Here is a 21,061-nt window from a genome sequence, read left to right on the forward strand (position 1 = left end):
AACAAACAGCATGGTGTTCTTACTGCAACTGTTTTATTACCACCCTGAAATTACATTCTGCAGGAGGTACACATACTATGAACATGTGGGTGGAGAGATTATTAGCAATATCCAGCTATAAATTGTTAAAATCTATGATGAATAAATCCCTAACCATTGTTTATTTTATTGGATGCACAAATATAATCCTACCTAAATACCAGATTATTTGTTGGTCATGATTATATTAGAGTTTATGATATTATGCAAATGATCAGACTCTCAGAAGATATTCATTCATCCAGTATTCAACTCCACTGTTCAGTGCCATTATGGAAAAGATCTCCACAGAATAGGACCTATGGTCAGCATATAAACTATTGTATTCTGGAAAGAATGTGCATGAAGCAACACTATTCTAGCACATACAGGGACCTTAACGTACAAAAATATTGGTCAAACTGATGAACAGAGTATGAGTGACGCACTGGAGTGTTCAATGGAGGAGTGAAGACTAACCCCTTTGATGTCCAAGCCATGGTACAGATTTTGAAATGATGGCACTAACAGATTGGAAACATGTGTAGTTAGGGCCCCTTTCAGACGGGAAAATAATTATTGGATCAGCAGGGGATCCATGCACAGATTCCCTGAAGATCAGGGAAGTATGGTGCAGATGCCATTTTTGTGAGATTCATGTCCGTTCAGTTTTTTTCTCCATGTGGTAATGAAGGAGCAAACTAAACTAACTGGACCCATGTTGGGTCTATGGGGAGTTGAATATAAGCAGACATGTGTGCCCTAACATCTGATCCACCCCGTTCAGAGTTGCAAAAACAGAACTTTGTTCCTTTTTTTTTGGGACCTACACAGACTTGTAGATAATGGGATGTAAACGGACCTGCGTCCAACATTAATGGAGAATTATGGGATGAGTGAAATGCACGCTGAAGCTGTAACACATCGGTTCTATAGATCGAGAACACATACAGCCGATGATCTCCCCGAAGTGAGCGGTGACCATCGGACTGGAGGGACAGATGGGGGAGGGGGTGGGCACAGCAGGCTCTGCCTCATTAAAGGTTATGCAAAAAACAACGCATAATACATTTCTAATCAAAAGGCACAACAAAAGATTTTTATACCTGTGAAAGATTCCAAGGTGTAGGTTGATTTTGCTGCATCCCAAATTTGTTTGGAGGTGTTCCCATATTGCTAACCATTGTTGTTTGTGGTCCCATCATGTTAGGTGGGAGACCCATTACTCCTGCTGGAGCATTTCCAACAAATCCATTTGGAATACCCATACCGACCATCATTCCAGTATTCTGTCCCATTGCAGGCATGGCTTGTCCCATCATGTTTCCCATCATTCCAGCATTGGCAGGAACAGCTACTCCCATTGGTGGGAAAGCCTGGAAATTACTTGTCGCCTGGGTGGAGTACGGCATTGGAGAGGAACCCATGAACATAGCTATATTTGACAAACAAACATAATTAGTAGTAGAATTATATTGAAGCAGGGACCACATGGATTACATTTGACTGGTTTATCGTAGGAGCTAGTGCCATTGTGTTTCTACTGAAAGCAGGTACATGCACTTTTGTCTTCTTGAAACATTCCCAGATGTCTGTGCAGGAAAGTTTCTGCACCAAACCTTTCAACACAGATTGTCAACACCGAAAATTGCGCCCTCTCATTCTTTCATTCTAAGAACCTGCAAATCATGTGATGCTACCTTGAGAACTGAGATTAATTTCTTCATAAAAACTAAAAACATGCAGACAGTAAAGGTACTGGAAGCCCCAACTTCAGACAGAGCTTAAAGTAGTATTAAGGTCTGGTTGTTTTTTACCTTAATGCATTCTCTGCATTAAGGTAAAAACGGCCCAGCACCTTTTTTTCTCCCCCAGTCCCCCCCACACTTACCTGTCAGCTGCGCTCGTCCACGGCCGGCCGAGAGGTCTCTAGATCTGAGCGGGCGTCTTTAGACGTCCGCTCAGACACGTCTCCTCGCGCCGCCCGGCGCGCGCGAGCGGGAAATGGCCGGTATTTAAAAACAGGCAGCGATGCCTGTTACCATACAAGCGATCCACCAGCTGTAGAGCCGGCGGATCGCGTGTATGGTGTGCCGATCGGTCCCCCCGATCCAAACTCCGCACGAGCTCCCTCCGGTCCCTTCTCCTCTGCAAGAATGCGGAAGTGTTGTATATTACATCACTTCCGCATTCTTGTGTCACTCTCCAGCTTCAGAAGCTGGAAAGAAGCTGATGGAGCAGATCTGTGGTTCATCAGCTTCTTTTGGGGAGTAGGAGTTGAAATGGCATTATCTCAGAAACATGGACAGATAATGTGAAGAATTAAAAGTAAAGCCAACTTTTTTTTAAATTCATCTTTACTTCTCTTTTGGGTCACAGGAATACATTTACTAATACAAGTACTTCTAATGCCTGCTATCAGCTGACAGTGGGGACCGGTGCCCCAGGCAGTAAGTATCCACCCGGCTGCCTGACAGCTGGCTCTGCCACTCTAGAGCCAGAGCCAGTGATGCACACTTCCTCCCCTGTCGGTAGCTCCAGCCAGTGGACCGGAGAAACAGAGAGGGGAGGAGGGAATTCCTGCAGGGGGGCAGTGACTGACAGTCACTGCTGTACGCAGGGAGAAAAGACCGAGAGCTGAGCAATCAGTGGTAACATGATTGCTTAGCTCTCTGTATAGAGCCAGCATGAGACATATTTTACTCTGCCCGCACTGCTACTTTAAAAGAAAGAGAAAAAATATAATATACTTTAGACAGCTATGCACATATTTCTCATAAATCCCGCACATATTGAGAACATTTACCTGCAGCATTTTGCTGTTGCATGTGTGTTGTGCCATAAAGTGACAAGATGGAATCTTTTGACAATGGCTTTTTTGGAGCTTCTTCAGATTTTGTGGCTTGATCAGTAAATAAATCTAGGTCTCCGGTAGAAGGAGGTACGTTAGTAGCTGCTGGGGCTGTGGCTGTAACCTAAAGTAGAGAAATCAGATTAGAAAAAGTTAAGGTAAGCATTAAGACAATATAAATTCTTCCCATACTAGAACAATGTGAAGAAAAAAGTATTTAATACACTGCACTATAATCACACTCAGCTAACACAACTAACAGCTAACATCATATTTAGCTAACACAAAAATATATCATGCAGCAGAGACTGCTGGTCGGTTGGGCTTTACATAATCTAGCTACAGCATGCTTTCCATTAATACAATATATACATAATAACTATGCAATGTTCAATAACCCGCAGTGTCCAGATTTCAGTTCGCTATACCCTGAGCAGTGAAAAGCCTCCGATTTGCTACCATATGTTAAAACACTTAAGTACTAGAGTAAGAACCCAATTATATTAAAATAGGTTTTATAGCAAAGGTTATGCATGCAACAAAATATTGTCATGTAAAGACAGAAGATATTACGGTAATACATTAAATTTGTAAATCACATATTGAAGCAAATTTAATTGTAACTGACCAACGGAGTGTTTGCATTATGTGTACATAGAAGGACAGCTGAAGCCAGGTCTCTTTCTTCACATTTGACAATTTAGAGCATTAAATACTTCAATGATCTGTATGTTGTCTCTCACACACCAGCAACAAATCAACATATATAGTTTAAAAAAAGGCTCACTGTCCAGGAATGGAGTGGGTGGTTTATAGTTCCTTTAAAGTGACACTAAACTCAGGTGTTAAATTTAAAATTACATTCCCGTACCTTAACTATTAACAAAAATGTATCGTTTTTGTATCACTTGGCTGTAGATTCTCAAATCTTCTCTGAATTGGTGCGGACACTGTCCTTCCTACAGTTTTGTTAATAGGTAAGGTACTTAAATGCATTTTTACGATTTTACTAAATTAGTGTCACTTTCTTATCCAAAACAAATCTGAGTATACATAAGTGATTTCATATTTAATGAAGATAAAAAGATAAGTGCAGGTAGAGTGTTTGAGTAAAACACATGCATCCGAAAGCCCAACTCCAACCAAAAACCCTTTAATTTGGATAGAGCCGGGGAGAGTAAGAACATCTAATAACTTTGCAGTGCAGGCTTCGTCACTTTTTAGGATATATCTGCTTAATTCCGATTTATATGACAGAAAGATCTTCAAACTTCCTTTCTATTTGATGGGTTTCAGCAGAAATAGGAATAAAAAAAATCTCCAATAGGCACACATGCAGGAATAAAGGCACTCCTTCTAGCAGACTGAGATTTGTAGAGATTTAGAGCCTCTGTCAAGGCTTTACTGTTGTTCAGGTCCTCGCGAGAAGGAATAAGTAAAATCTGCTCTATAGGGACCCTAGCAGACTTGAAAATCATGAGATCAAACTCTATTGAATGGGGACAGACAGCATTAAAAACTTTGCAGAAGTTCTAAAACTTTCCAACTCTTTACAACACTAAAGTCAATAATACCCTTGTGAATGTTTTTATTATGTGAAAATGTATTTTCTGATATTTAAGTTGTCTTTCTTAGGGTGAATGTAACATTCCCTAATACCCTAAGAACATTCAATCCTAGGAAAAAAAATAGCTGAGGAACATCAGAAGAGAAAATAGCCTAACAACCTTTAAATAGAAGAGACAGTACCTTAGGAACATTTGGTTTTGCTCCATTTGCCACCGCTTTATACATTGTGCAAACATTCACTAAAACTAATGAGCGAATGCTTGTTAATTCGCACAGAACGAATAAACATGCAGTATGCTGGACGAATGCAAATTTTTTTTAATGAATAGACGTCTTCGTCTAGGCTAGAGTTGGGCTTTTAATAAGAATTTCTCTGGTTTGTTTGCATTCTATCAATCAAAATGATTTTGTAAATGGCCAATACTGTACATACTACAACAATAGCACAGATCATCTAAAGTAGAGCTGCAACAACGATTCGATTTAGTCGATTATTCGGCTATCTATTGCATTGCCTGTTCGAGGCTCCACACTCAAGCCCTGCACGCAGCGCACGCCATGCCCACCGAACGCGCACGCCGCGGAGGCCCAGCTCCCGGCTCTCCTCTGATCTCGGCGCTCCTCTCATCTAGCTGGGCCGATCACATGACGGGTGCCGGGGATGTGAGCGCGACGGGTGTCAGCCGGGGGACGGAGACTATGGCTGGGGACGAGCCGGCATCCAGGCTAAACCTTTCAGCAGAAGACATGGAGGGAATGTTCAGACGGTAAGTGCTGCAACCCCCCTCCCCAGAGCCACGTCCTCTCCATTCCTGCACTCCATTACACCCTCATACCCTTCCTCTCCATCCCTGCACCCCAACCCACCATCATACCCGTCCTCTGCACCCCATCCCCCCATCATACCCGTCCTCTGCACCCCATCCCCCCATCATACCCGTCCTCTGCACCCCATCCCCCCATCATACCCGTCCTCTGCACCCCATCCCCCCATCATACCCGTCCTCTGCACCCCATCCCCCCATCATACCCGTCCTCTGCACCCCATCCCCCCATCATACCCGTCCTCTGCACCCCATCCCCCCATCATACCCGTCCTCTGCACCCCATCCCCCCATCATACCCGTCCTCTGCACCCCATCCCCCCATCATACCCGTCCTCTGCACCCCATCCCCCCATCATACCCGTCCTCTGCACCCCATCCCCCCATCATACCCGTCCTCTGCACCCCATCCCCCCATCATACCCGTCCTCTGCACCCCATCCCCCCATCATACCCGTCCTCTGCACCCCATCCCCCCATCATACCCGTCCTCTGCACCCCATCCCCCCATCATACCCGTCCTCTGCACCCCATCCCCCCATCATACCCGTCCTCTGCACCCCATCCCCCCATCATACCCGTCCTCTGCACCCCATCCCCCCATCATACCCGTCCTCTGCACCCCATCCCCCCATCATACCCGTCCTCTGCACCCCATCCCCCCATCATACCCGTCCTCTGCACCCCATCCCCCCATCATACCCGTCCTCTGCACCCCATCCCCCCATCATACCCGTCCTCTGCACCCCATCCCCCCATCATACCCGTCCTCTGCACCCCATCCCCCCATCATACCCGTCCTCTGCACCCCATCCCCCCATCATACCCGTCCTCTGCACCCCATCCCCCCATCATACCCGTCCTCTGCACCCCATCCCCCCATCATACCCGTCCTCTGCACCCCATCCCCCCATCATACCCGTCCTCTGCACCCCATCCCCCCATCATACCCGTCCTCTGCACCCCATCCCCCCATCATACCCGTCCTCTGCACCCCATCCCCCCATCATACCCGTCCTCTGCACCCCATCCCCCCATCATACCCGTCCTCTGCACCCCATCCCCCCATCATACCCGTCCTCTGCACCCCATCCCCCCATCATACCCGTCCTCTGCACCCCATCCCCCCATCATACCCGTCCTCTGCACCCCATCCCCCCATCATACCCGTCCTCTGCACCCCATCCCCCCATCATACCCGTCCTCTGCACCCCATCCCCCCATCATACCCGTCCTCTGCACCCCATCCCCCCATCATACCCGTCCTCTGCACCCCATCCCCCCATCATACCCGTCCTCTGCACCCCATCCCCCCATCATACCCGTCCTCTGCACCCCATCCCCCCATCATACCCGTCCTCTGCACCCCATCCCCCCATCATACCCGTCCTCTGCACCCCATCCCCCCATCATACCCGTCCTCTGCACCCCATCCCCCCATCATACCCGTCCTCTGCACCCCATCCCCCCATCATACCCGTCCTCTGCACCCCATCCCCCCATCATACCCGTCCTCTGCACCCCATCCCCCCATCATACCCGTCCTCTGCACCCCATTCCCCCATCATACCCGTCCTCTTTATTCCTGCATCATACCCGTCCTCTCCAATAACACCAGCTATAGGAGGAATACGTCAGATCCCAGCAATAGTACATTATAGTATAATTACTATTGCTGCAATTTGCTGTATTCCTCTATAGCTGCTGGTATTCTGCATTGCGCTGTATAATGCACACCACACTTTTTTTTACTTCCACCGCTCCAAGCTTGCTCCGTGATGGACTACAATCTCAATACAAACTAGTAGTCCCATCACTGGAGCCTTTAAAAAAAAAAAATCCAATTAATCGAACTTAATAATCGGCTAACTAATCGATTATGAAAATAATCGTTAGCTGCAGCCCTAATCTAAAGGCCTAATTACAAATAGCTATGCACTCAAAGAAATGTAAATATATATTTTTTTTAATTAAAAGAAATGTAAAAATTGTAAAAAGGTAAATGAACCAATAACAGTATTGTATAATGAAAAAAATATTTACACTTGTAGCTACTATTTTACTTCGTTGGAACGTGACATGTAGTTTGAAATAATCTCCACACAAAATTAATCATTTTTTTAGTGACAAGTGGAACCTTGTGGGCTGATACACCCCTGGCTTCTTAAATCACATGCGACTCCTCTTCCCCTGTGATAGCTCCTGGCTCTGTTCCAATTCACCATTGGGCTACCACTCTGTTCCAATTCACCTTCTGCTACATTTCCCATACTATAGAAGTCCAACAGTGATTGTGCAAACACTGTCATAACAACTAACACAGAAGTAGACACTTGGAAATTTAAAGGAGAACTATGGGGTTAAAGGAGAACTATGGGGTCATAACATCAGTTGTTTTTGATTCAGCACAATATATTAAATAATATAACAAATGAAAATGTACCTAATATTTTGATGCACAACTTTGCAATGATAGTCAATCGCTGCAAACAAGTCATTTCTGTAGCTCTCAATGAGACTTCTGCAAACAGGTCGTTTGGCCCAAACTGCTCCAACTATCTCAGGTTTGAAGGATGCCTTCTCCAGACTGCATGTTTCTGCTCTTTCCATTGATGTTCAATAGAATTCAGATCAGGGCTCATAGAAGGCTATTCCATAATAGTCCATTGTTTTTGTTCTTACCCTTTTTTGGATGCTTTTAGCTGTGAGTTTTTGGAGGACTCATGACCTGTGACTGTGGCATGTCGTGACCTGCCTCCAGGCTTTCTGATTGGCTAGGAAGCTGGCGTCACCTGTGGCTATGCAGCCTGGCTTCCTGACCAATCAGGAAGCCGGACGACACCTCATGACTCGCTGCCCAGCTTCCTGAATGGTCAGGAAGCCAGGCAGCTTCAACAAGTGAAGCCGGTGTTCTTTCTCTAGAACACTGGCTTCACAGGCAATAAGGAAGCCGGGCCATGATCCACCGCCCGACTTACTGATAATCTGGGCACACGGCATCGGTACTTGGTATCGGCGAGTACCAAAAAAAAAAAGGGAATTCAAGTATAAATGAAACAATTGCTTCTAATTAAAATCACTTTTCAGGAGGAATTAAGCATTGTTTTAATAAGCTATGTGGGTACCAACAAATATATCCATGTCTGAATGTGTAGACACTTGCTTTTCATTACTACTGCTACTTTAGAAACACTTTACAGATGGAAAGTTGGCTGTACGCTAGGGATGCACCCATACCATTTTTTTTCTGTATCGAGTACAGATATATATTTTTTGGTGCTCGCCGATACCTAGTACTGATGCTGTGTGCCCAGATTATCAGTAAGTCGAGTGGCAGATTATCAGTAAGTCGAGTGGCAGATTATCAGTAAGTCGAGTGGCAGATTATCAGTAAGTCGAGTGGCAGAACATGACCCGTCGCCCTGCTTTCTGATTGCCTGTGAAGCCTGTGTTCTAGCAAAATAAAACCGGCTTCACTTTGCGAGGTTGCCTGGCTTCCTGATCAATCAGGAAGCCGGGCAGCGAGTCATGAGGTGCCGTCCGGCTTCCAGATTGGTCAGGAAGCCAGGCTGCCTAGCAACAAGTGATGCTGGCTTCCTAGACAATCAGGAAGCTGGACGGCATGTCATGACCCGCATCCCAGCTTCCTGATTGGTCAGCACACCAGCTTCTTAGCCAATCAGAAAGCTGGGAGGCAGGTCATAAGCCACCGCCCGGCTTCCTGATTGGAAAGGAAGCTGGCTCCATGCTCACTCGGCACTTGCAGTCAGAGGGAAATCTTTGGGCGAGTATGTATTGGAGCATTTGGGCGAGTATGATTACTCGCCCAAATACTCGGTATCGGTGCATCCCTACTTTTAGGGCTGCAACAACTAATCGACATAATCGATTATAATCGATTATTGAAAAAGTTGTCAACTATGGTGCATCCCTACTTTACACAAATACATTTCTGAGAAACTTAAGCATAAGGCAATTCAAATTAATAGAAGATAGCAAAACCTGAAGTAACAGTTTTCAATGAACTGACCTTTTAACAAGGATGTATACCAAGCAACCTGGATGGATTCCTTTTTTCAAAGGACCAGTTTATTTGCAGGCAGATATTTTATCAGAGTAAATGACTTCAGCTGGTCTGAGTCCATGTCTTGAAATAAATCTATTTCTGTGAGTGTACCTAAATCTGAGCTTTCCCAGATTCATCCAATTTACAAATATACATCGTGGAGCAAACGCCTTTCTAAACCTTTGACTTCTCTCGTCTCTGCAGAAAATTGATATTGTCTACTAACTAGCCAGCTCTCCTGCTGCACTTTCCTCAGTTCCCTGTGGACCAGCTCTCTGAAGCAAAAGCATCAGAAGCCAAATCACAATGCATCACTAATTGCACTTCCAACACAGGCCAGCCGAAGCATTCTATGCCAGAAATAACAGCCATGTGTCTTAATCACAGGAAGTTTCTTCTCCCACTAAAACTACAGTATGCATGCATGAGAGATTTAATGCAAACAAGCATAGGCAGGATACATTCTAATGAATAAAAATTATGTAAAACAAATGTAAAAGGTAGCAAGCACAAGGAAGGCTTTTTCAAGGAGAAAACACATTTGTCAAAAAAGTGAAGAATGCATAGTTAAAAATAACAGTTTCAGTTTACACCACAAGGCTCATTCAAAGGGCAGTAAATTATAACAACCAATCAGATTTCACATATTCAAGTCAAATGACAGAATGACTGCACACCTATCATATTTGTCATTATCGCCTTGGGGAAGGGATGCAGCGCGGGGTCCCAATATTTCCCAGCCACCCCAACACCCCATGCTAAAAATAAAGAGAAAAAAAAAAAGAAAAGAAGGGGAGATAGATAGTTACCCTGGTTTTGGCTGTTTTGCTTTGGGCAAGACTGATGTAATGCGGGTCTTAATTTAGGATCATTAGTTCTCTCACAAACCAAAGGGAAGGCTGCAAGACGTCACCAGGACTAGGAAAAAAAATGCCTGAATCTGAGGTCTGAAGGTGCCCACACACCTTGTGATAATCATACGATAATCGCGGGAAATCCCGCGATCGTACGAGAATCGCAAGGTGTGTGGAAGGCGTGCGACCTCTGCTACTGTAAGGTCGCACTACTTTATCTTAGGAACATGTTCGAAAACCCGCCGAGAATCGTACGATTGTCGGCCGGTGTGTGGCATGTCCGTAAGGTAAATGCCGCACAGGCCAGTGTGCGCAAGCCCTCAGCGGGCTGGCTTGCGATCATCGCAAGTACGATCTGCCTGTCAAAGATGGGCAGATCGTACGTTTTTTAATTACCTTACAAACCATCGCAAGACAAAAGCTTTGCGATGGTTGTAAGGTGTGTGTGCCCAGCATAAGGTAAGGTGTTTTTTTCCCTTTATTTCAAATCCATTTTTTTAAAGGTGTCACTAAGCATTCTGGCATGGGGGGGGGAGGGGTCGGCATTTGTAAATAGCAGAAGCTTCCTTGAATTTTTATTCAAGGTCGGCATTAATATGGTAAGTGATAAAGGAAAGGTCCTTTTAAGATATTACACAAGATCTACATAACATAACCACTTTATCTAGGAGTGTATATGCTTCCCTTGCCGCTGTTCCCCAGCCACTATTTCTGGCAAACTTTCATGACAGGTGCATCTTCTGCCATGTGCCTGGCAAACCAGGAGCCAGGTACTAAATGTTTCATGTCAATGAATAAGTAACCCAGAGCATGCAAACCTCTTATTTAACCTTAATGAGCATCACATTATTTTCAGAAAGCATACATCTTTAACCCTGGGCATTATTCTTTATTAATAAAATGGAGAACAAGAGCAAAAGGAGTGTTTGTTGTTTTGAATAAAATGTCAACTGCCATTAAGGAACAGGTAAGGGATCTATTCACCAAACAGTTTGTGTTTATCCATCTATCCATGTCCCACAAAAATAACATAAAAAAATTGCACCATCTGACAGATTGGCGGTGTCCAAATACTAATGAGCATATGTACAGGAATCTTAAACCTGATAGGTATCTCACTGCACCCATATAAGCAAGAGGAAACCAGGAGAGCCCTTATAATGTAGTAGAAAGGTTGTGGAAATGAAAAAAATTATGAGTATAAAGAAAAGTATTAAAGGAGAACTATGGGGTTAAGGCTTTTCCCCATAGTTCTCCTTAGGGTAACGGGGGAACACAAACTAGCGTCCTCCCGTTAACCTAGGCTCAGTATACCGCGAGCTGCAGCTCGCGGTATACTGAGATGCCGCAGTATACCGTGAGCTGCTGCTCGCGGTATACTGAGACGCCACAGCTGAAGCGGATCCCGACAATTGTGCCGGGATCCGCCCAGCTGCGTGACTGACAGCTGGCTCTGCCTATCTAGAGGCAGAGCCAGCTGGACCCATCCCCTCCCCCGTCCGTTCCGCCAGTCAGCACTGGCGGATCGGGGAGGGGGGAATCCAGCCCCTCACCTGTCACGGCAGAGAGCCGTGACAGGATCGAGAGGTGAGCGAACACCGGTATGTGTTCGCTCACCCCCCGATCTACTGAGCCGACCTGTGACAGTCTCATTGTCACAGGTCGGCTAGAACTATGAGGTGAGTGAAAAGCACTCACCTCATAGTTCTCCTTTAAGTCATATCTGGGGAGACCTCGAAAGATCACAGAAGTGGTGTGGGCAACCAAAGCGACACACCTTTGAAGAATGAAGTGGTGGTTCTGCATTAGAAAAAAACAACGGAAGCCCATTGGATATAAGAGGTGCCTGGTGGCAGTGATGAAATGGATCTAAAAAGTCATCAATAGGTAAGAAATGAATTCACTGAAAATGTATCATCACTTTTGTCCTGCTGCAGAGCACTCTGCATATTCCAGCTTTTACAAACTTGTGTTACACCACGTCTGAAGAACACAAAATGTTTTACTTTGCTGCTCAATTCATTTACGTCTTCAAATCCAGTCCATTGCTGCCACCGGGCACCTCTGCTATCCATCAGACTACCTTTTTTCCCCCTGATAAATGACATGGAGTAGTTGGGTGGGGAGTTGAATGTAATAGTTTATTAAAATTATTAATAGAAAAAGAATCATGGACAAATGTTATGTTATCTTCATGTTCCCCAGAAAAACCATCCGATTCTAAATAGATATTCAATTGCGCATTAAAAAGGTACATGCAAAGATCGGATGCATTGCAGTTTTTAACTCGGCTACAGTATAGATAGATTTTTCCATTTTGCATGATATATCTGCTTTAATACACATTATTCATTAAAAAGAACACTTAACACACATTTAACCAGCATACTGCTATATTCCCCAATTAGATAATTGTTTGTGTTTCAGCAGTGAACAGCCAACAATTACATTCTTGTCGAGCAAAGATGTTCATTCTATTGATATGTTACCTTTCATTATGAGAAATGTAATGTAACGATAATCATCCATAGTTTTCAAACATAAAGCTAAAATGTTTTAAAAGATTTATAAACAGTAAGGGAAAAATTAGACCAGTACAAGATTCATTTTACTTGGTTACTCTTGGTACAGCTTTTTGCTAATTGCACTATTTAACTAAATAAGCCCGTATGAACTTATAAAATTGTATTTTTCTGGGTAATACGAGTCAGACAGATAAGTTGTTTAAATGAATGGAGTCCGTAGTTAAAGACATTGATCGTAAGATTCAGAAAGAAACCATAATTTTGTGTGTATTGAGCAGTATGACCCAATATATTTCTAGTGAACCAAAAGGCTCACCTTTCAGTAGTCATTTGTACTAACTGGAGTTTCTCATTCTATCTCCTAAAAAAACCTACATATTACTGAACATGTCACTTCACTAAGAATGAAGTTGATCAAACCATGAAGCAGGCAGCCTAACCCCCCTCCTCTTCAACTGATATCTCTTTGTTTTTTGCAGAGTCTTTGGTTTACAACCCTAATTTGACCAAAGTTAATCTAGGGCCTTGGTTCTCAACTGGTGGGTCGTGACCCAAAAGTGGGTCGCGACCCCTTGTTCACTGGGTCGCCACCTGGCTTCCACTTTTCTAGGTGAGAACCTCCTTAGCCTCCCCCTATCAGCACTGTCAGTTTTGGTGCCAAGCAGTCATTGAAAATATGTTGCCCGGCACCATGTGTCAGCTTGAGGTGGGGTGAAGCTATGCCATCCAGGGAGCTCCATCCATACCTGCATTGCTTACAACTCCCTCGTGTCTGAACCGGAGTGACATCACATTCTGGCTCCCGGCACCTCTACATGGTGCGCAAGGGAGTTGTACAAGCAATGCACATATAGGTGGAGCTCCGTCACAGCACAGCAGCCCACACTGGACCCCAGGATGGGTATTCACTCCAGTTCTCGTAAGGTAGGGGGACTGAGGGGATCTTGGAAGAAAAAAAAATATTTTTTGGAGTGTATATGTGTGTGAGATTGTGTCTGTCTGTCAATGTTTTTGAGGGCCCGTTCACACTAGTACAGTGTATTCATTGAACAGTCCTATGCAATTAACGCAATGTACCATGCAATCACACCTACTATGCGTTCTGGTACGGGAGATGTGTTGCGCTGCCATTCATTTGAATGGTACCCCAAAGGCACCTCCCGCCCACTGTTCAATTGCCCACACCGGAACACGCGGTAACGCAATGCCGTGCGTTCCATCGCAGTGCGACTTGGGTCGCGACTTAATGACCAAGGACAAATGTGGGTCCTAAGGTTACGCAGGTTGAGAACCACTGATCTAGGGTATGCTTAGATACAGTGGGCATATAAAAGAATCACCCCTCCTTTAAAATAATCAAATTGTGTTGCTTTGCAGCCTGAAATGTAGACACACAGTTTGTTTTATCCAGCTGTATTTATTCAGTGCAACTTATAACATCCAAGAGAAAGATAACACCAACATGTCAGAAAAAAAATAAATCAAAAACTGAATCACTGAGTTGGAAAAAAGATCACCCCCTCCTAAAATGACTTGCAAACTCAATCAGGTGTAGCCAATCACCTTCTCAATGGAACATCAAGCCATTTGACTTTCAACTGTGGTCATTTTGATTAGCTCAGCATGAAAAGAGCTTTCCTGGAGCATTTCAGTTCCTGGTAGTGCAACTGAAGCAAACTATCCAACTATGGGTGGCAAGGCACTGTCAAAAGATCTCCGGGATAAAGTTGTGGACAGGCACAGGTCAGGAGATGGATACTAAAAAATTTGTGGAAGGTATTTGGTACAACACAGACCCTCCCTGGATCAGGATGTTGCTCCAAACTGGATGTAAGAGCCAGGAGGAAACTGGTCAGAGAGGCTACCAAGAGGCCTACAGGAACTCTGAAGCAGTTGTAGGAATTTATGACAGAGTGGCACATGTGACAACAATATCACAAATTCTCCACAAATGTGGCTTGTATGGGAGGGTTGCAAGAAAAAAGCCTCTCCTCAAGAAAGGCCACATGCAGTCACGACTGAGTTTTGCCAAAACGCACCTTGAAGATTCTGAGGCCACATGGAAAAAGGTGTTATGGTCAAATGAGACTAAAATTGAATTGTTTGGCCTCAATACCAAACGATATGTCTGGCGAAAATCCAATACAGCTCACCATCCAAATAACACCATTCCTACAGTAAAGCATGGAGGTGATAATATCCTGTTATGGGGGTATTTCTCTGCAGCAGGGACTGAAGCCCTTTTCAGCATATAAAAGGAAAAAAATGGATGGGGCAAAATACTGTCAAATTCTGGAAGAAAATCTGCTGCCCTCTGCCAGAAAGTTGTCAATGGGAAGGTTTACCTTCCAACATGACAATGACCCAAAGCACACAGCAAAAATTACCACACAGTGGTTGTAGGAGAAAAGAATGAATGTCCTTGCATGGCCTAATCAGAGCCCAGACTTAAACCCCAATGAAAATCTGTGGAATGACCTGAAGAGTGCAGTCCAGAAACGGACACCATCAAATTTAACTGAACTTGATCAGTTCTGCAAAGAGCGGGCAAATATTGCACAGTCTAGATGTGCAAAGTTAGTACAGACAGATCCCAGCAGACTAAAGGCAAAAGCAAAAGGTGATTCAACAAAATACTGACAGGGGGGTGATCTTTTCCAACTCAGTGACTTCTGTTTTTGAATTTTTTAAATTGTTCTCTGGCATGTTGGTGTTATATTTTTCACTTAGATGTTATAAATTGCACTGAGTAGATAGAGCTGGATAAAACAAAAACAGTGTGCCTTCATTTCAGGCTGCAAAGCAACAAAATGTGATTATTTTAAAAGGGGCGATTCTTTTCTATACCTACTGTATATACAGGTGAAACTCGAATAATTAGAATATCGTGCAAAGTTCATTTATTTCACTAATGCAACTTAAAAGGTGAAACTAATATATGAGATAGACTCATTACATGCAAAGCAAGATAGTTCAAGCCGTGATTTGTCATAATTGTGATGATTATGGCTCACAGCTCATGAAAACCCCAAGAACCCCAAATCCACAACCTCAAAAAAGTAGATTATTACATGCAATCAATAAAAAGGATTGTACATAGAACAATATCGGACCTCTGAAAAGTACAAGCATGCATATACTTAGTACTTGGTTTGGGCCCCTTTTGCAGCACTTACTGCAATTACTTTTGCACGATATTCTAATTATTCGAGTTTCACCTGTATTCAGGGTAGGATGCCTCTCCCCTCAAACATGAAAGAAAAAAATATTTACATATTGAGCAACAGAACTTTCTCAACCCATAAGCCTATCCTCTTGAACCAGCAATAGACCAGGAAACCCCTGAAGAGATGCTGTCTTACAATTTTGGGGGTTGGATTTGTAGCACTATGGAAGGAAGTGCTTTTAATGTAGAATACACTTCTGTTTAAAAAAATAAATCTAAAAATACCAAACTACCTGTAACATACATTCCTTTGGATTTTTTTTTCTGGAGGGCAAATACTATCCAAATAAACTGAGGAACATTTGCTGTAAATATGTGCCATTTTGCAACAAACGATTGCAGTTTACTGTATAAACTGTGTCACAGCCCTCCTACTCTCTTCTATTGAACCACATAATCCTTCTAAGTTTAAAGTTGATGTGAAGTGTATGCCAAGAAGAAATAAAACCTAGACTAAAGAATAATAATGCAGTTACTTGTTCTAGCCTATGTTATGAAAAACAAACTGCTGCACAGTGATTGAGCACTAGTTGAAGTGCCTCCCCTTTTCTACCCTGTTTTAATACCAGTCCAATTAGTGCATCTTTTCCCCTTCACTCTGTAGTAATTGACGGTTGCCTATAAGGCTGCAGAGTCCCAAAAATAGCTGCTGGAGTGCTTGCAGGCTCCACAAATAGTTTTTAAGGGCCTACTTCCTAGCAGGAGACAGTATTTTTACTTGACACCGCACACTGGCAGATGAGGAAAAACAAGCAATAGTACTGCCTGTGAAGGATCCCATTTATCCAGGTCATGATATAGCTAGTAGTAGTTAGTCACAGTCAACTGGACCTGTTCTGTAATGTTTTAAAAGATTTTTTGTAGCTTCTCCAAGAGAGTTCTCCAGGTCCAATGAGTCTCAGGAAGATCATCCAGCATTTATATCAACACGAGCAGCACAGACACCTTAATCTAATCACCATGGAATGTGCACATGTTGATTATCCATGAACAGGACGGGAGGTGTACAGTATTGTTGCTGTGACACCTAATTAAAGGACAGGGGAAAAAGTTGTATTTGAAGGTATCAAACCTTTACCCATCAAAATATGAAAGACCTTTGACCTCTTTAACCTCCCTGGCGGTCTGATAATCTGTTTTTTTTCTATATTTGTTACTTTTAAATTTCACGCCGGTTCCGCCCCCCTGCGACGAGGGCGCTCGCAAGGGACGGAACCCGGATGCCAGCATCGGCCAGAGGACACAGTGGGGTTCGTGGTCCAGGTAAGCGACGCACTGTGTAATCCCGAGTGTGGCTCGGGGTTACCGCTTTTGGTCCTGAAAATGAACCGTGAGTCACACTCAAGATTACCGCCAGGAAGGTTAAAAGTCTGTTACTCTATAATACACACACAGTGTGTGTGTGTGTGTGTGTGTGTGTGTGTTTGAGAAGCTTGTGATCCAACCAGTTTCCCTTCATCCCATTTTTTTCTGACCAAGCCAAATATGGAAGCAGATCCATGCTGGCGTGTTCAGTTAGAATCTCTGTGCTTCATTTATGGAGATGTAGGATGCCATCTGTCATGCCTCCTCCCAGCTCTGCTATGATGACTGACAGCAACTCCCAGGAAGAGCCTCATTGGAAAAATACCCTTTAGGAAAAACTGTATACACAAGACAGGAAAGTATGTTTCCCACTGTGTGCGATGTTATAGGGCCTGTCTGCTTACAAATCTGCTATACCTCCTTCTCCCGCCGCCATGTGGAAGAGAGAGCACAAGGAAAGCTGTGCAGTCATTTGACCACTGAAAAACAGATCACAAAAATGAATAAAACCTTCATTTTAGAAAAAACTGAATGTGATTGCGTCAACCAAGCAATATTTCCTTTATTGCGCTTTGCTTTTGGCATTGTATGTTCACATATACTAAAAGCTGTTGAATGTCTTATATCATAAGACAGTATTGATACAATCAATAAGTCAATTGAACGGAAAAAAAATGCTTACCTTACAACTAATAGTATTCATGGCAATAAATGAAAACATAGTATGGTAATATCTGTAAAAAATAAGTCAGGGCAACTGGACTTGCTGTATTTTTATATTTATAAAGCACTAACCAAAGTGAGTCCAACCCAACCAACCTAGCCTTTAAACACCTCTAGACGTATTGCTGGAAGCAGCAGCCTTATGTTGGAACCTTGCGTCGAAGTAAATGGCAAAGCAGCCACGCCCCTGCACCCGCAGTGCAATCGCCCGCACCGGAAAGCGTGGCACATCAGTGGCTGCGTTCCTGTCCAGTGAGATGTGAAAAAAATGCTGCACACGTTCCGATGCGGGAGATCGCACTGCGGGCGGGGGTGTGGCTGCGGCACGGTTGAAACAGTGCCACCTAGTGTATCCTTCCTCCGCAGATCTCAGCTGCGGAAGAATACGCAGGGGAACATTATACAGTACAACTGCAAGTGACTATAATACAACAGCACATTACTGTGCAAAATCTCTGGCAGCTAGATCAAGGCACAAGTGGAGGATTGCGGCTCAGGAAGGGGCTCAAAAAACTGTGGCCACCTACAGAGGGACACTTGGAGGTATGGTGGTGCACACATGAAGATTTGCTGGTGGCACAGGGATTCACATGGAGATGTACATAGGCACATAGAACATGCTGGAGGCACAGGGGGTACACTTGGAGTTAAAGAGGAGAACAGGGTACACGTGGAGATATGCAGAAGCACAGGGATACACTTGGAGATATGGAGGAGCACAGGGCTCAACTTGGAGATACAGGAGAAGCACAAAAGGTACACTTGGGGATATGGAGGAGCACAGGGGTACAGGATATAGTGTATTGTCACTTAGTCATTTTTGAGAGAGGCCTGGAACCTAACTCCCTCAGTTCCCATTGACTTACATTATATAAAGGGTTTCAATTTACAGCGGGTTCTATTTGCAACCATTACTTCTGGAACCTAACCCTGGTAAACATCGAGGGTTACCGGTAAAAACCGGGAGTACAAAATAATGACGAGAAGAACAAACCGTCACACATAAGATCACACCACCTACAAAGAGATGAGATATCCCTAAATGTAATTAATTTAACAGACTTCAAACTAAATACCAATCACAGACTTATTGAAACGGGGCCTATCCTTTTCACCAACTGATGGAATGGATGAATTTACAATTTTTAAAGACTTAAATTTATTCCTAAGGAGAGTCTATTTAAGGTATATACACGAACGAAAAGTAACCAATCCCTCAACCCTAGAAACAAACTACGAGAATAAAAACATAAAAGACGATTTAGATGCCCAGGCTCTGAAAGACCTGGAGGCCATCCTTGAGGAGAATCAAGGAGAACCTCTAGAAGATCCCCCCACGAGGAATACTAACTTAAAAATGAAATCAAAAACAATGCCAACATTGACAAACAATAGACACATTTCACTTTTTAGAGACCTAGTCCAGAAAGATCTAAAAGAAACAACTTGGGACATCAAAGGAAAGGATAATCTAAGCCCCATGGAAAGGAAGGACCTAAAGGAATTGAAAGATATACCCGGTTTGATAATAAAGAATAGCGACAAAGGGGGGAATGTGGTCTTAATGACAGAAAAAATGTATGTTGAGGAAGCCAAACGCCTTCTGAACGATAGGGAAACCTATGAGAAACTTGATAGCTCACCTTTTAAAAAATTGGTCTGTGACTATAATTATAAAATCGATATGGCAAGAGATGCGGGATTACTATCAAAGAGGGAGTCTGGCTTCCTCAAAACAAAAACATTCAACACACCCACTTTCTATACTATCCCAAAAATCCATAAAAACCCACTGGGGAGACCCATAGGGGTTGATTTACTAACCTTATAAACACACCACGAACGTGTATACACCTCTGCAGTGTGTTCCCTCCCAGCATGATCTATGGGTGGAATCTAAACACCTTTGTAATGTGTACACACCCAGCAGGTGTGTTGTGCAAAGCCCTGAAGGAATTCCAAGGTGATGTTGGGTAAATTAGCTCTATGTTGTGTTGCTTGCGTTGATGAATGCAAGGAATGTAAATGCATGAGCTAACCATTTTTGTCTAAACTGTGAAGCAGCATTATATATGCATCATGTGCATGATTTTTACATATATGGCATTAGTGGAAATATGCTTTTAGAGACATTTTGGTTGATAAATACGTTTTGCTGTGTGAAAATCACACACACCTGGTGTGTGTGTGTGTGTTTAGGTTAGTAAATCACCCCCATAGTGTCAGCAGTGGGAGGACCCCTGGAGAATCTGGGAAAGTATTTAGACCATCTCCTGAAGGAGATGGTCTTTAAGTTACCCTCCTTCATTAAAGATACAGGAGATGTACTAAATAAAATCGAAAAACTAAAGTTTGAAGGTGGGGCCATTCTTGTAGGAGTGGATGTGGAGTCGCTGTACACTTCCATCCCACATGAATGGGGCCTAAAAGCGGTCAGTTTCTTTCTGGATCGAAGTTACCCAGAAATGGGGGCACAAAATGAATTCCTCATAGAGATGTTAGATTTTGCCCTGTCAAACAATTTCTTCCAGTTCTCCGGATTATATTACAAACAACGTAAAGGAACCTCTATGGGAGCCCCATGGGCACCCGCTTATGCATGCCTACACCTTGGATTCTGGGAAATGGAGGTGGTTTATAACCACCATCTGTACCTGAGTCATGCTAAAACATGGCTCAGGTACATTGATGACGTGCTAATGGTGTGGCAAGGTAGTGAAGGCCAATTAGAAGAATTCATCTCAGAACTAAACGTAAACAACCGAAACCTTAGACTAACATTTAATTCCAGCAATTTAGAGATCCCATTTCTGGATCTAATGATCCGGATGGGAACAGGAAGACTAACCACGAGAACGTTTAGAAAGGAGACCGCAGCTAATACACTGCTTCATGCGTATAGTCACCACCCCCTAGCACTGAAGCAGGGAATTCCAACAGGACAGTTCCTGAGGATTAAAAGGAACTGCACTGAACACAAACATTATCTAATGGAATCTAGATCCCTATACAATCGCTTCAGGCAGAGGGGTTATTCACACAGAACACTTCGAACAAGTAAAACAAAAGTAGGACAGAAAAATAGAGCAGAGATTTTAAA

General features: G+C 43.6%; 1 protein-coding gene across 1 annotated transcript in view; it reads right to left on the reverse strand.

The window, feature by feature from the left end:
* LOC108798066 (stromal membrane-associated protein 1-like) overlaps nucleotides 1-21,061 on the reverse strand; it is a gene marked incomplete at its 5' end in the record, with an annotated part of 80,345 nt that overhangs the window by 17,494 nt on the left and 41,790 nt on the right. Inside the window, 2 exons of the mRNA XM_018569775.1 lie at nucleotides 1,125-1,453; nucleotides 2,825-2,993. Coding sequence (XP_018425277.1) covers nucleotides 1,125-1,453; nucleotides 2,825-2,993 — 498 coding nt within the window. The remainder of the gene's footprint in view (nucleotides 1-1,124; nucleotides 1,454-2,824; nucleotides 2,994-21,061) is intronic.

The sequence above is a fragment of the Nanorana parkeri genome, unplaced genomic scaffold (assembly GCF_000935625.1).
Source record: "Nanorana parkeri isolate BGI_ZX_2015 unplaced genomic scaffold, ASM93562v1 scaffold1394, whole genome shotgun sequence".
NCBI lineage: Eukaryota > Metazoa > Chordata > Amphibia > Anura > Dicroglossidae > Nanorana > Nanorana parkeri.